The following is a 14,719-nucleotide window of genomic DNA, read 5'->3' on the forward strand; positions in this document are numbered from 1 at the left end:
CAGGCTACTGCAAAGATTACCCTGGAGTGCGAATTTTCAGGCCATGGGACCAGTGTTGAGTGATTACTTGCTTGCTTGATGAGAAATTCAATTTCTATCTGAATTCTTTCTAACAGCGTAGATCTTGTAGTCTCATTTGTTGATATACCTTTATTTTGTCACGTCACAACATGTCTTATAACCATTGCATTTTGTTATAAAGCCACATTTAGAAGATTGGTCTTTTCTCTTGCTTGCGACACGTGTACATTTAGAAATGAAAAGTCAACATTTTATCCTCAATAGGAGTGACGTATTTAACGGTTTCAGATAGTAAAGGGGAATGTAGTATTTCCAAAATTGAAACTCAAGTAATGACGACATAGCTTTAAAAACATCAAACATGAAACATGAAATTTTAGCGCTGTTGAGGTTAAACGCAGCAGCAACATTACGTTACAGTATTAGGAATGACAAAAGTCTGTCAGTCAAGTAGTCAAAATAAGTAGAATTTAAGTACTTAATGGAACTATTGTTAGAAGAAGTAAAGACAAATAGAACAACCTCTCCCCTAAGAATGGAAAGAATGGAGATAGGCCCCATAGTTAGCGCAGGCAGCTAATAACAAGCCTATCCAAATCCGTAATTACAAAGGAACTTACTCATTCCTTTAGTATTGGTAAGGACTGGCACCCAGAAGAGCAGAAGGCGCAAAGTCAGCGGCAGCAGGGTTCAAAGAGCCAAAGCGCTCAAAGATAGCAGCCATGGAATTATGCGCTGGCTGCAGGCCGCCATCAACCCAACCTCCAAGGAATGACGTGCAGTCACTGTTGATCAGAACTCGAGAGCTCGAAGTATCGTTGAGCTTCTGGTAGTCATAGAACATGGAAGAGATCAGCTTGTCCTGTCCTGGAAGACCGAGGGAGAAGGCACCGTAGGAGTACTGATCGAGGGGCCAGTGGACGAGGTACACGTCATCGTCAGTCACCGGGTCGAGGAAGTCCGCGTAGTTGGGATAGCTGCTATCTCGCATAATACGGGCAATCTGCTCCTTGAGGATAGAGAGCAGCTTGTGAGGATCTTGGATGGCCAAGATGGTCTGCGAGAGATCCTCCCACGCGTACGTAAGAAGAACCATGCCATAGTCTGGATGCCCGTAGTCCAGCGTGTAAGCCTGGGGAAGGTCTGTATCAGACAAGATGACACGAGGGAAATCAGCAGGCTGATCGCTCCAGAACTTCTTCGTGCGGATGAAGAGCTTGGAGGAGGCAGTCATGTGAAGGTCGGTGATACCACGGTTGACAGCAGTTGACATGATGGGCTCGTTGGTTGTGTCCGATACATCCGCAAAGGCAAAGTTCATGGCTCGGCTCGAGGTGCCAACAACAGCAAAGTCATACTGGGCCTGGTCAGCGGTGGAGTTACCGTCATCAGAAGATGGAGTCTCCTGGATAACAACATAATCAACATCGCCACCACCGCCGCTGGTGATCTTGGCAACAGTGTCAAACTTGGTCTTGAGGCCGAGATCAGTAGCTTTCTGCCAAATGGCGTTGGCCAACTCTCGTATGCCAGTTGCTTGTAGACCATCATCAGTCATCTTAGCAAAGATAGCCTGGTCTGACTCGAGACCATTGACGATGAGACGAAAGATGGAGTTGAAGCCAGCAGAGTAAACCGCACCAAAGCCACCTGAACCAACACCGAGGGTACCGAACCGCTCAAAGTCATCTTCAGTCCAGACCTGGCCACCAGGAACGTCCCACTCGTGCTTCTCTCCAAAGATGCGCTGAAGTGCAGTGTAGAAACTGTCATTGCCAAACTCGTCGAGATACTTTTGCCATTCCGGGATGACTTGATTGCGGGTGTCGACGTCAGATGAACTGAGCCACTTTGTGAGCTGCGTAGCCGCAGTGATAGACTGAGATCCACCAGTCAATCCCTTGGAGATCAGAGAACCCCAGCCGTTGCTGACCTTCTCGAAGCCTTTGACAGTGACGTTCTGGCTGATCCAGGAGGTAGGAGTTTCTTGGTAGAAGACGACAGTGGGAACTCTGCCTGGATCAGGGAAGTTCTGAATGAAGGTGTAGTTGAACTCGTTGGCGTAGTAGTAGAGAAGATCCTCAGAAGGGGGGAAACGCATGGCTCCCATCTCAGCAACGTTGACTCCATCAGGGGTCTGCAGGGTTCGGAGACGACCGCCAACATCGTCGGTGGCTTCGATCAACGTGACATCAGCGCCAGCCTTAACAAGGTTGAAAGCCAGAACAACGTTGGTGATGCCACCGCCAACAAGAGCGATAGAGAAGTTGGAGGGCAAAGTTCCAAGTGGCTGATCGATATCACCCGCAGCCTGATTCCATGCTGAATACACGATTTGAGGTGTATCGACCCAGGCCTGGGGACGGACCTTTTGCTCGCCGATCTTGGAGGACTGCCTTTTGGCGAAGTGGGAGTTGAAGGCTGGCTTGGAGGGAGGGATAGTGCGGTCCTTTTTGGAATGCTTGTGAGAGTCTCGCTTGTTGTTGAAGCTGAAGAAACGCATGATGAACGATTGGACAAGATAGTTTGGAAGAATGGTAATGAACTTGAAATGAGTGAGTGAGTGGATTGTGATGATAATTTTAAACGACGAGATATCTATCTTTATTTATAGCTAGCCAAACTGATATCTGTCTACTGGCACAATAATTTGCAAGTCTTTGTCAAGGTGTTATCATGGCTTCACCTTAACTGCCGAGAGTGACCCCAGACTCTTTCGGAATACTGATATACAAGCGATAAGCACAGAATACCCAAAGTGACTACCGACAGCCACGTCAACACCTGAGCGTGGGGTTTATTATCAGTCGGTGGATTCCTCTCACAGTGAGAAGAAATCGCACGCGATATCCGTCCATTGAATGACATTGTGAGACTCCCATGCGTGGTGGATATCCAACAGCTCATTTGCCCCAAGGAGAAGACATCCCGGGCCGAGACTCATTTCTAAATGAGTCGTCAATCAAGAGACAAGCAACACTCGCACATTCCAAGACAGCAAAACTCTGTTTCAGTGTGATATTGGGAACTCTGTCGATGGTCCCTTGCCGTTGACCAGAGGAGCATTCCCAGGGGTCTGGGGATGTCACCATCTCGATGCCCAACGGAGGGTAAGAAGCTGATATGGGTCAAGTGGCACCACTTCGGGCTCTGTCAATACAGGCTTTATGCGCGTGAGAGTCCAAGGTGAAATTGCCATGTCGAATTGCGTAGACTCGCTTGCCCAACTACCTCACCATCTCGCATATACACGAATCAAAAGACTCGCGCAAACCTCCGATCATCCCGATTAGAGACCACATTCGGCTTGGCAGAGCGGGGGATGCACAGATGTTCGTCCGTCCATGCAGAGAAAAAGCTAAATGTGTAGTATTGATACTAGGATAATAGATATATACAGGGATAGATACGTCTCGTCTAATGTAAAGGGAGGATTCCCTAGTCTCTTACCTAATGATTAGCCATCCAAATCATCTATGTATTGCTTCCTATTTGGCCGGAATATCGGGATCAGCACCCTTGCGTAGCTCCCGTGCGGCAGGACGGGAGCGCGGCAAGTCAAATTGGCTGCCAAACAATCTCTAGTACCCATCCCCAGTGCATCGATGACATTTCCCCTTGTAGAAGGTGGCCTTTGCTGCAGTGAATGAAAGGGACAATGATGGATCCCCTAAAAGTATATATTCTAGACAAAGTACCTATTTGCAGCATTCTGTCGGCCCGAAAATGCATTCAGCGGATTCTTTATTGGTCAGTGCGATTATCCTGGTCTGGCTGACACTGTCTCAACTCGATGTCACCAATTCTCGTCAAGTGGGCAGAGAGACTGATGAGAGCCCTTGCATACTGGTTGGTTCTAGAACGACGAAAAATCTTGATTTGATAGACAGGGGGGGTCTTATTTTAAGCTGTCACTATCGGCTGGCACCCTCGGAGTCTTATCCGCTGCCTGTCATCCAATCAGCTAAAGCCTGTCACCGCGAACATGGGTCAATGTTCGATCCCATGTGAACTCTAAGGGCGCTATGGTGAGGTGCTATTCGTTGCGCTGTGAGCGTGGCCACTTATGGTTTTGGCAAACTTATCACTGTGACATTTATCGACTGTCGAGAGATTGGGCTCGGCATGACGCTGCTTGTTGTGAGGAACTGAGCTGGGGTATAACTAGCCGAGGGAGAAGGGGGAAGAGGAGACAAGATGCTGATTGGCTGGCTTGCTATTGAGACGGAAAAGAGGTCAAGAGGTAGAATAGTATGATCTTGACCAAATTGTTATTTAAGCCCGATATCATCGTCAAAAAGACACTGATATTATTCCACAGCAAGTTCTACATCATGAATTCCAAGCACGCTCTTGTAATGCTTTGGCCCACGGCCATTGCAGCCCTCACCGTTTCCAACTCTTCGTCCTCTTCCATTCTCTTGGATAACCAAGACCAAATCTTCTCAGCCGATGACTCGCAGTATCTCGCGGTCACGTCTGATATCCTTTCTTCCGTTTCATACTCCTCAGATACTGCCCAAGGACCTGTTACCTACATCTCGGGTCTGCTCTCCAGCACTACAGCTGATGAACTTGAAGACGTTATCAAGAGCTCACTGGAGCAAGATGATGTTTTCACCGAGGCTTTCCTCGGAACTGTCCTTGTCAGTGCGGGCGATGAAGGAGATATTGACTCTTCTGTCGTGAGCTACTTCAGTAGCCTCAACGCAACTGTCATCTATGGAGGTAAGGATGGCCCGAGCCTCTGCGGCAACTCTACCTTGACTCCATGCCCCATGTTTGGCCTTGCAGACGGCGATAGCCTCCGTTTGAGCAAAGTCTTCCGCTTGTATGTCGATACCTACAGAACATTTATGGTTGGCATATACGAAGCGGAAGATGGCTATCGCACTTTGCCTTATTCCAACTCAGAATGGGGCGCCCCATCTATCCCTGTCCCCTCGAGACTGTACAGCATCGAAGATGACAGACCTCTCGCTGGAAAGCGTATTGGAGTCAAGGATATATACGATCTAGAGGACATACAAACGACAGCTGGTAGCTTAGCGTACGCCTCCCTTCATTCGAAGGCCGATACAACAGCCCCAGCTCTCCAGCGCATCATTGACCAGGGCGGAGTCGTGGTCGGGAAGCAGAAGACAGCCCAGTTCGCCTCACCTCAGAGCCCTTGGGACTGGAACGACGCGTTCTACCCTCGCAATCCTCGTGGCGATACATTTCTGACCTGCTCCGCATCCTCTGCTGGAAGTGCCTGCTCCATCGCTGCGTACGACTGGCTTGACTTTGCTGTTGGTACTGACACTGGCAAATCTATCAGAGAACCCGCTGCCGTGGCTGGAATATTCGGCAACAGACCTTCTCAGGGAATGATTTCCATGGATAACATCATCACCAATGCATTCAACACGGATACTGCTGGCGTCTTTGCACGCGATCCTGTTGCTTGGGCCAAGTTCGCAAAGGCCTGGTACGATCCTTCGCTTCATCAAGACACGTCGATCAACGGACTGCCTGCGCTGTCAGTTCCTGATGCCCAGACATTCCCGAAGCGTCTCCTCTATCCTGTGGACCATCTTCCGATGCAGAATCCTGCTGCTGAAGCTATCCTACAGAAGTTCCTGGATGATGTAGCAGATGCTGTTGGTGTCACTGTCGACAAGATCAACTTGACGCAGACCATCGAGGAGACCTTGGACCGCCCGCTGCAGGGCATGCTTGACGATCTCACCGTCCTCTGGACCCACGATCTGATCACAGAGACGGCCGAGCCACTGATTTCCAATTACAGTCCTGGGTTCCCTCCCATTGACGAGCCTTACCGATCATTTTTCCGCAATGCAGTGTCAGACGACAGCAGCTACAAGTCTGCCATGGCAAACCGCACTCGTGATGCAGCTCTTTGGCACAAACAAGTACTCTTCTCGACAAACAGCTCCTGCTCCGAGTCCATCCTTCTCTATGACATCGGCACAGGTGGTCTCCCGTCCTTTCGCGAGAAAGACCTCAATGACTCACCAGGAGCTGCATCCCCCGTCGATCCTCGAGGTCCCAAAGCGGTATCGACCATTTCATCTTACTTTGGAGACGTCGATATCACCGTTCCCATTGGCCAAGTTAGCTACCAGAGCAATGTCACGTTCCAGGAGGAGGTCATGCCAGTTACTGTTAACATGGTTGCCAAGAGAGGATGCGACTTTGTTCTGTTCAACCTGATCAATAAGCTGGTTTCCAAAGGTGTATTGAGCTCTGTGGATACAGGAAGGCAGGCTTTCCAGGAATAAGCACCTGAACCACCTTCACTATAGAGTTTCCCTGTAGACAAGAATTTTTAATATCTCTCTACGATATCGTCGCTTCATCAATGATCTCCCATATGACTCATATGACTTGTGTATCAGACGAGTATCTTGGCAATGACCTCACAGTCAACGAGCTTGTCTAAACATAGCTAATTAGTGGCCCACTTAGCGATACTATCTATAGGGGCGAAGCCAAAGGACTATAGAGTAATTCTCACTGTTCATCATCACCTGTGTTAGTAGCCTCAAGTTTAACCTTAGGTATGCGTAGGCATTACTTCTATTGTAAAAAAGAACGGAAAATAGCGGAGAGGAAAATGTTGCGGCATTAAACCCGTTCAGATTATATATATATAGCTCGGGCCAATTCTTTTATAATTCTATCCCTATACTTAGTTCACAAAAGAAAGTTCTAGGCGTACTCACGTTCAGAATCTTCTTCAACAACATGGCTCTGGCTCAACTCCATCCCATCAGTAGCCCCAAAGAGCTGAAGTAATAGTCAGCAGAAGTCTTAATAGACAACCACAAAGGCGGCTGAATTGGGGTTTAGACGTACCTTCTTTATGTCTCCGTAAATGCCAAACTGCACTGCCGTCATGCCACTAACCATAACTGCGCGTGCCTGCATGCCTGTGTAAGCACCGCGTAGTCCAAGCTCGGAAGCGATGCGGAATAAGCGGCGTGTTGTGCCTTCACCACTGCCTGCCTTTTCCTTGTTGATTTTACTCAACATGGTATCGGCCGGTTGAGAGACAACTGCGGCCGCCAAGCCAGCGATAAGTCCAGCCCCAAGGTTGATACCAGTAACTCCTATCGAAGGTAGTTCTCTCTTGTCTACAACACTGTATGCCGTCTGGATAGCTTTCTCGTAGACTAAGAACGTCGCCATGGTATAGGGAATCCTGCAATTGCCATTCAGATTAGCAGCCAGGTACATACCGAGCACAGAGACCGGAGTTGGTGTGGATGCACGTACTGTTTGAGCAGGATAGGGCTCAGGCCAGAGTAGAGGCCGCCGATACCCTCTTCTCTTGCTAGCTTTGCAAGGGCGCTTACGCTGTCGGTGGCATAGCTAGGCTGAGACACGAGTCGTATTCGAACAGACTCGAACGGACAAAGCGCGATATCGCCGAGAAACTCGGCCGCAGCGGCTGAGCCAAGATAAACAGCATTGCGGTGATTAGAGGCAGTCGACTGTCCAAGATAGTCCACTGCACGAGCCTTAAAATACTCATAACCGCCAAACTTGAAGGCACCCTGGAGGCAGTAGCCGGCGATTGTCGGACCAAGTCCCGTCAGGAGAGCTCCTAGCCCTTCAGCTGAAACTATATATCGTGCACTCTTGGAGAGACTGCTGCTGTATGTGATTGGATCAAGTTGAATCCTTGTTTTAACCCTGAAAGAGATGCGTGTCAGCGATAATACTATTGTAGGGCAGACCAATGTCACAGTCAACCAACGTCTTGTAAAGGTCAGTTACTTACACATCAACGGGAGTAAGGACGGCATGGGTGAAAGAGCAACAAAACGCGCCCGCGAGAGCGTATCTTGCGTAGAGAGATACGCTTGTTAAATTTTCACTTGTTGCAGTGGCCATAAGCTTGTCCTTGGTGGGCAAGAATTTGTCTTTAGCAGCGCTGATCGCTTCTGAGGGATTAGGTGCATGATTGACGAATGGGAAACTACTGATAAGAATGAGCAAATGGACTAAAGAAAAAGAGAAACAGGCTGCAATCGCCGTGTATTTTAAAGGGTAATTAAAGCCACCACCACCTTCTCGAGCTTTTGTTCTTCAGCTCATTCAATTCTTCGGCCATGGCCTTTTGTTGCTGCTCGCTCAGACTGTTTCCCGCTCTGTTCAGAACCTTCAAGTGCTCTGTCTTTAGCTTCTCGAATTCTGCGTCCAACTCTTTGTGCCATGGATACAAAACGAAGACCTGGAATCCCAAGGCAGAACTGGCCACGAAGAAATTGGTCAAGGATATAGCGCGCGTGAGCTTCATTGTGGTTCGTGATGTAAGGAATGCGCAGAAAAAGGCTCTTGATTGCGTATCGGGCTGGCAGATACTCAGCAGATAAGAGGATGGTTGAAGGTGGCAGCTTGTTGGAGTTTACGGCTGTATTTGTGGGGAAACAAAAGGATCAGAGGTGGTGACCTGCGACAAGATTACAGAAGAGAAAGTACGTGAAATCCATTGGGGAATTTTTTGAGAGAAGCTCTGTTTTTATTGACGTGTGAAGTGACATGTGACACGACTCCGGTTTGTCGGTAAGGAATCTTTCTTTGACCGAGACAAGAAAGGGAATTGTCGGGTTTGAAGGCAACCCCACAAGTTCATGCTTGTACCCGATGAATTCCACGTGTCGGCTGCGTTGGCAGCTGCATGATGCCCGATGAATGACCCTTTGCTCATGACATACTGTTCAGATAGCCATTTCGGAACGGTCAAGAAAAGCCTTGCAAGGTGAGGGTTCAGGAAGTCTTCTCTTGAAGAAGCTTTATATGGAAGTCCCTGAGCGAGCATACCTTGTCTGATTGCTCGTGTGATGATGTTGAAAAGGAGAAGCTCTCAGTGTACAATGTACAATACAGCGGAAGAGGTCGCAACGCAACTGGGGACGTCCTGTGACCATCGTATGATTTTGGCAGAGAAGTGGAGTACAGAAGGAACTGGGCCTAACTACAAGGAGCAATGCCGTGGGAAAAAGAGCCTCGTCTGGACCTTCGCTTGGAGAATACCGGAAACTTTATTTGTTTAGGCAATAAATAACACGCTGTTTAGAGTTTGGCCTCAGGGCGCACTGAAGAGGATACTGTCAACCCAGAAAGTGATGTCTTATTTATCCCCATTTGAGAACCTGTAGTATTTTCTGGATCTAGAATTTACTACTCCTTGGTTCTGATCTTATAACCTCTCTTATGCTAAGAATTCAGCTTGATCTCGTGAGATGCAGTACTAAAGTAGCCTTGTGATTTAACAGATGCTGTTGCATGGCCCTTTTCAAACTTTTTTATTAAGATTACAACTGTATATGCCGACGCCGACTTATCCGATATACTGTTAAGCTTCGATTTAAACTTCTAGAACCTACAATACATCTTAGAATACGAGAAATCTAATAATAATAAAAAGTATTTACTTGAAGTAATTATATATAATAATAGTATAGAGTGTATATTCAGCTGTGACCTTTCTATCCACGTCTGGCATCCATCATTCTAGTGCCTCACCTCCCCATCAAACTACCTCAAGATGGTCCGCCAGTATTGGTTGTTAGCGCTACCCATCCTGGCCATGGATGCTGCACTCGGCGTTATCGCAATTCCTGGAAGCCAATCCAACCCATCTCCTTCTGGAGTGCACATTCTGCCTCTGATTGAAGATGGTTCAGATGACTATCATTCATGGAATGCTGAGGTTGCGGCTGGTACTCCCCCCCAGAAAATGAAGCTGTTTCTGGACATAGCCAGATCGACAACGTGTATGAGCTTCCTGTTGACCGCGGCCGTTGTTGTTACTAAGATTTATAGGGTTCATCTCTGATAAGATCTACGCAGAATGTGACGGCTGCGTGAACGGGTACTATCAGCTCAATAAATCCAAGACCTCGTCCCCCGTTCTAGGCCATACCACAGCTTCCTACGGAGATCCAACGACATACCCCCCAAGTAACGGCACGTTTGATCTGGATTATCATAAAGACACGGTTCAAATTGCCGGCGTTAGCATCCCTAATCAAGCTTTCGGTCTTTTGAACCCGTCCAAGAATGAATTCAATGGGATTGGTGCACTTTCGCTTGGACCCAGTATGGAACATGGATATGCACCAGGGGAACTCTACAGTTCCTTCCTGGACAACCTTGTTGCAGACAAAAAGGTTGCCAGCCGTACTTATAGCATTGACCTACGCAGGCACGGCTCAAAGCCAGGCAAGTCCCTTTGTTCGGCTATCAGAGTATGTCACTAACCCTGGGTCTAATAACAGCTTCGATTCTTCTTGGTGGTATTGACACCGGTAAATTCAAGGGAAAGCTTGTCAAGAGGCCCTTGGTAAAGGATGAGCTTGGCACTTTCGGGCAAGCATTGCACACCAACTTTTGAGCGGAACGTGGACTAACCTTGATTTTAGACCTTCAATCGTTCTCACAGGCCTCCACCAGACTATCCCCAATGGCAAGAACAAGGCTGGCAAGGTGACAAGCTACGAGGTCCACAAGAATGACTCAGTCTTCCTCCTTGACAGTTCGAACCAGTACCTCCGATTCCGCCACTCCTTCGTCGATCCTCTTTACAAGACGCTTGGTGCAGTCAACGACGGAAATGACGCCTATTTTGTGCCTTGCGAGAGGCGCAACATGCCTGGTAGCTGGGACTTTCAGTTCGGCGACGTCACGATCAAGATTCCGTACAGCAAGATCATCACCGACCAGTCAGATGATAAGGGCAAGACTTGTTGGGTTGGTGTTTTGACCACCTGGAAGGGACAGCTAGTCCTGGGACGTAAGTTGACGATTTTCCATTATAAGCAGTCATTGTATACCTACTAATACGTGGACAGAGCCGTTCCTGGAAGCTGCCTATCTTGCCTTCGACCTCGATAACAAGCAGGTTGCACTGGCTCCACCAGCCAACTGTGGTGAAAAGCTGGTTGCATTTGGCTCTGGACCCAATGCCATTCCCAGTCTGAAAGGTTGTTAGGTTACAGACCTAGATAATAGCCGGAGTAGCACGCTACGGGCTTGGTGCTATAAAAAAACACAAATCTGGGCTGCATCATGTTCCTAGTCATATTAAACTCATAGATTCACTTCCTATAATCTTCATGTAACTTTTTTGCGACTCAAGTCAATGTGAATAGTTGCAATTTATACCTCTATTCCCACCTCACTGATAGCATTACTTCGATCTGACAATAAGAAACATGGCCATTTTTAATACCCGTCAGTGATAAGCCAACATCTCATCCCTCGGATCTCCCGGCGCCTCGTAGTGAACGGGCTCCGTATACATATCTTTCCAAGCCTGATCAAGTCTAGCAACAGCATCAGTGTTGACTAACCGATCGCTGTCCCACATAACATATCCCCACTGACGCAAAGACTGTGGTATAAAATCGCCGAAGAGATTGCTGTATGTCTCTTTCCAAAAGATTACCCATGCTAATGGAGGCGAGCCATCACTGTCCCTGCTGAAGACCATCTTCTCACGGTCGTCCTGGGCTTGATCCCTGTCAGAGTGCTGGTTCTCACGTCTCGCTTCTTGATAATAAGATAGAGTGCTCCGGAAAAGCAGATCGTCCACGACCGCCACAATCTCCTCCGAGACTACTTCGACCAGTTTTAGATGGCCCTGAGCCTTGAATACGGAGGACAGAACGCAAAGCCCCCTTGAGACCATGCCGTTCCTGTACCATTCCGAGGACACTAGATGGGTTAACAACACATTTACAGACATTGCCATGGTACTTACTATGATTAGCAAGGTGGAATGCGCCGGGGGGTGTATGTGGGCCGGTCCTTGAGGAATCGAACGACGGGTTATCAGGATGCAAGTCCCATTGGATGGCCTGAAACACACTTTCATACTTGGCCTGCACAAAGGCGTTGATGCACAGCATTTCCTCAATCTCCCATGCCATAAAATCAGCTAGGAAGAGAGAAAGTCTTTCTTCAGATCCAAGGAAGCTCTCTCCATGATCTACGTCTTTGACGGCTCCAAAGAGGTTACTGAATATTTGGAAGCGGTAAAAGCCCCGCATTATGCGCCTTTCCTCTGTGCGGCTGATGTCCTTTGGTGTTGAGAGAAGCTCCATATTTCCGTGAGCCCAGGAGACATAGTGATTCATTAGTGGGCGAATGACGGAAGAATGGAAAGCGGCGATGCTCAACATCTCATCCTCGTCCGGGCATTTAGTAAGTACCTCAGTGATCATTGAGCGATGCGACTTGTAATCCTCAATGAATAATAAAACCCTTTCCCGGTTGCGTTTCAAGCGAAACTCGGGAGAGTTGCATTGGTTGGCGATGTAGGCATCAACAAAAACATGGCCCATTTCCAGCTGTAAGCAATGCCAAAGCCAAAACGCTCGGTCAAGTCGGTATTGTTCATGAAAGGTGGGAGATGCATGAACTAAGGCAGAGAGATCTGTTATGGAGTCTATGGCAAGCAAAAACCCGTTTCTGATCTCAAAAGGAAGTCGCTCGAGGTCAGATAGAGAGGGAGTCTTTGGGCTATCGGTGACAACGGGTGTCGGAAGAGGTACCTGAGCAGGACTCTGTTCGTCCCTTTGAACTTCGTCCCTTTTAGGACGTTTCCTCTGCAGAAGCCGTTTTAATCTCTGCATGATAAGAATGTGCGCGAAAAGAGAAATGCTGCGCAGAACTACAGGTTGTAAGCTTCTTGAGCACGAGTAGAGATAACTGCCGGTTGACTGCTGGGGCCGTTATTGTGGGCTACTTACCTGTTTTTTGATAACGCGCAGAGGTGTCCACTCGATTTGTCAACTTTTGCTCAAGCTGTCGACTGATTGACGGGTAGAAGATGGATGTTGGTAGATGTTGGAAATAGAACAGAAATGTCGGAGATGTCGCGCGGCTAGAGCGGGGCAATGCGAACAACCAATTAAATCGCGCCAGTTCGCGCCCAAACGCGCTTATCACCAACAGTCACATCAACGAGGCTGTGCTGGTCTGTCATTCTCGGCTATAAGCTTCAATGTGGTCTGAGGAGTTTCTACATTTACGAGCGCGTTCTCATGGCGTGGGTACGGTCATGCAAGTGGCCGGGACCAAGACGCGCGTCTAAACGCAAGCGTTGTAAAACCGAGCCTCTTAAATGCGACCCAAGCGTTCATGCCGCCGAAGGTAACAGTCTGTTGGTCTCGAAATGGGACGAATACACCAGTCAAGTTTTTAACAGCTCTTTCTAAGGTTCTGGTCTGCCGGGCTTAGCCAAACCTGAAACTCGCGAGACCATTTCCATCGACCATGCGTTCGACCAACATGCAGATGGACTTTGGTCTTGGAGGTCCTTTACATATCGAATGCGTGAGTAATCATCCTACTTTCTAAGTATAAGAGAGTCCTCAATACCGTCCCAGATCTATAGAATACAGATAATCATTCAAACAGCACATCAGCATTCAATCCCATTACCATTGTTCTGATCTTTACTCTAGATAAAGGTATACACGCCATTTACCATTGCCTGCATCTCGTGTCAATTTGATCAATTTGCATCCCATTTTACTTCATATTTTACCAATTCGCCCTTTATTCCGATCATGTGTTACTCCTGCAACACCAAAGGATATTTCTCTAGCCGATGCAAAGACGGCAGAGGTCCAGTGGTAGAGAGGCGCACCGACGAACTTGAGATGGCGAGGGTGCGTATCGTGATATGATCGACCGTATATTCTATATGTCTGACATATAACAGCCTGCGGCGCACTATGGGCCCGGAATACCTGCTCGGCAAGTCTCACGTCTTCCTAGCCACCTGGAGGCTCGAGCATCCTCCTCAAGCCGCTCTGATGGAGGTTCTAGTCGGGCAGTCTCCAGGAACGGTGTACCAAGTCAGGCCATCTCTAGCCAGGCCACCTCCAGTCGGCCTATATCCAGCCGTGCTAGCTCCAATCAGGCTGGTTCCAGTCACGCCAACACCAGGCCACAGGCAGAAACGAATCTTCGATACGAACCATCAGTTATGTCCGCTGACTCGCAAGAATTGCTTACCAATGGCTTGATGTCTTTCAGATTCGAGATCAGAGACATGGGTGAACGTATCGAACACCTGATCTCTCTCAGGAAGCGCCTCTCCCACAGGCAGAAGAAGATCGATGAAGCGGAGTATAGGCAGGCACTAAACTCACCGTCAATGATTGTACTTTATGAGGTGTACAAACAGTCGGTTGATTATACAAGCCAGTGCAAGAACGCCTATGACCAGGAAATGAGGCGGCATAACAATAAGTTCCTCTATGCATCCCAAGAAGAACAAATGGAGATATTTGCGTTGCAAGAACAATGGTTGAGAGCGACAATTAAGTAAGTACAACCTGAAACAAACAAGATCACCAAGGCTGGGAGGGCTGACAAGATGGCTATTCCAGTACTGCCGAGCAGCGATTGCACTATCTAGAGCAGTATCCGTATGCCTACCAAAACAAACAGTCAATCAGGGGTCACATCCGTGCAGCAGAAGGTTCGATGAACGCGGCCCGGACTGCCCTGGAGGAAGTGGACATGAACAAGAGGGGTAAGTCATATGGAAGATGGTCAGCAGTCATGGCATTCCACTTATCTAACTGCTATCTTAGTTTTGTTTGCGAAAATGAGCAGGGAAGGCCCGTGGGTTTGATTAGTCTTGTTAGTGATTATATGTGCTTGAAGT

At 48.1% G+C, this 14,719-nt stretch overlaps 6 protein-coding genes across 6 annotated transcripts; 3 read left to right on the top strand and 3 right to left on the bottom strand.

Moving 5' to 3' along the window:
- Positions 1-649: 649 nt before the first annotated feature.
- On the bottom strand, positions 650-2,524 carry FPRO_05434 (uncharacterized protein; the record flags this gene model as incomplete). Its single annotated transcript, XM_031231052.1, has 1 exon — positions 650-2,524. One exon carries the CDS (start codon positions 2,522-2,524, stop codon positions 650-652), a length of 1,875 nt encoding a protein of 624 aa, XP_031081127.1.
- Positions 2,525-4,355: 1,831 nt separating this feature from the next.
- Positions 4,356-6,305, top strand: FPRO_05435 (uncharacterized protein; the record flags this gene model as incomplete). The annotated part of the gene is made up of 1 exon (XM_031231053.1): positions 4,356-6,305. The coding sequence occupies one exon, from the start codon at positions 4,356-4,358 to the stop codon at positions 6,303-6,305; it is 1,950 nt and encodes a 649-aa protein (XP_031081128.1).
- Positions 6,306-6,735: 430 nt separating this feature from the next.
- Positions 6,736-8,329, bottom strand: FPRO_05436 (putative phosphate transport protein MIR1; the record flags this gene model as incomplete). The annotated part of the gene is made up of 5 exons (XM_031231054.1): positions 6,736-6,813; positions 6,883-7,228; positions 7,303-7,722; positions 7,811-8,011; positions 8,100-8,329. 5 exons carry the CDS (start codon positions 8,327-8,329, stop codon positions 6,736-6,738), a joined length of 1,275 nt encoding a protein of 424 aa, XP_031081129.1.
- Positions 8,330-9,580: 1,251 nt separating this feature from the next.
- Positions 9,581-11,026, top strand: FPRO_05437 (uncharacterized protein; the record flags this gene model as incomplete). Its single annotated transcript, XM_031231055.1, has 5 exons — positions 9,581-9,809; positions 9,859-10,257; positions 10,314-10,404; positions 10,458-10,828; positions 10,887-11,026. 5 exons carry the CDS (start codon positions 9,581-9,583, stop codon positions 11,024-11,026), a joined length of 1,230 nt encoding a protein of 409 aa, XP_031081130.1.
- Positions 11,027-11,269: 243 nt separating this feature from the next.
- On the bottom strand, positions 11,270-12,671 carry FPRO_05438 (uncharacterized protein; the record flags this gene model as incomplete). The annotated part of the gene is made up of 2 exons (XM_031231056.1): positions 11,270-11,751; positions 11,798-12,671. The coding sequence occupies 2 exons, from the start codon at positions 12,669-12,671 to the stop codon at positions 11,270-11,272; spliced, it is 1,356 nt and encodes a 451-aa protein (XP_031081131.1).
- A 939-nt stretch (positions 12,672-13,610) lies between these two features.
- FPRO_05439 (uncharacterized protein) lies at positions 13,611-14,686 on the top strand (the record flags this gene model as incomplete). Its single annotated transcript, XM_031231057.1, has 4 exons — positions 13,611-13,712; positions 13,766-14,373; positions 14,439-14,584; positions 14,646-14,686. The coding sequence occupies 4 exons, from the start codon at positions 13,611-13,613 to the stop codon at positions 14,684-14,686; spliced, it is 897 nt and encodes a 298-aa protein (XP_031081132.1).
- Positions 14,687-14,719: the final 33 nt, after the last annotated feature.

This window comes from Fusarium proliferatum (genome assembly GCF_900067095.1).
Source record: "Fusarium proliferatum ET1 genome assembly, contig: FPRO_scaffold004, whole genome shotgun sequence".
Taxonomy (NCBI): domain Eukaryota; kingdom Fungi; phylum Ascomycota; class Sordariomycetes; order Hypocreales; family Nectriaceae; genus Fusarium; species Fusarium proliferatum.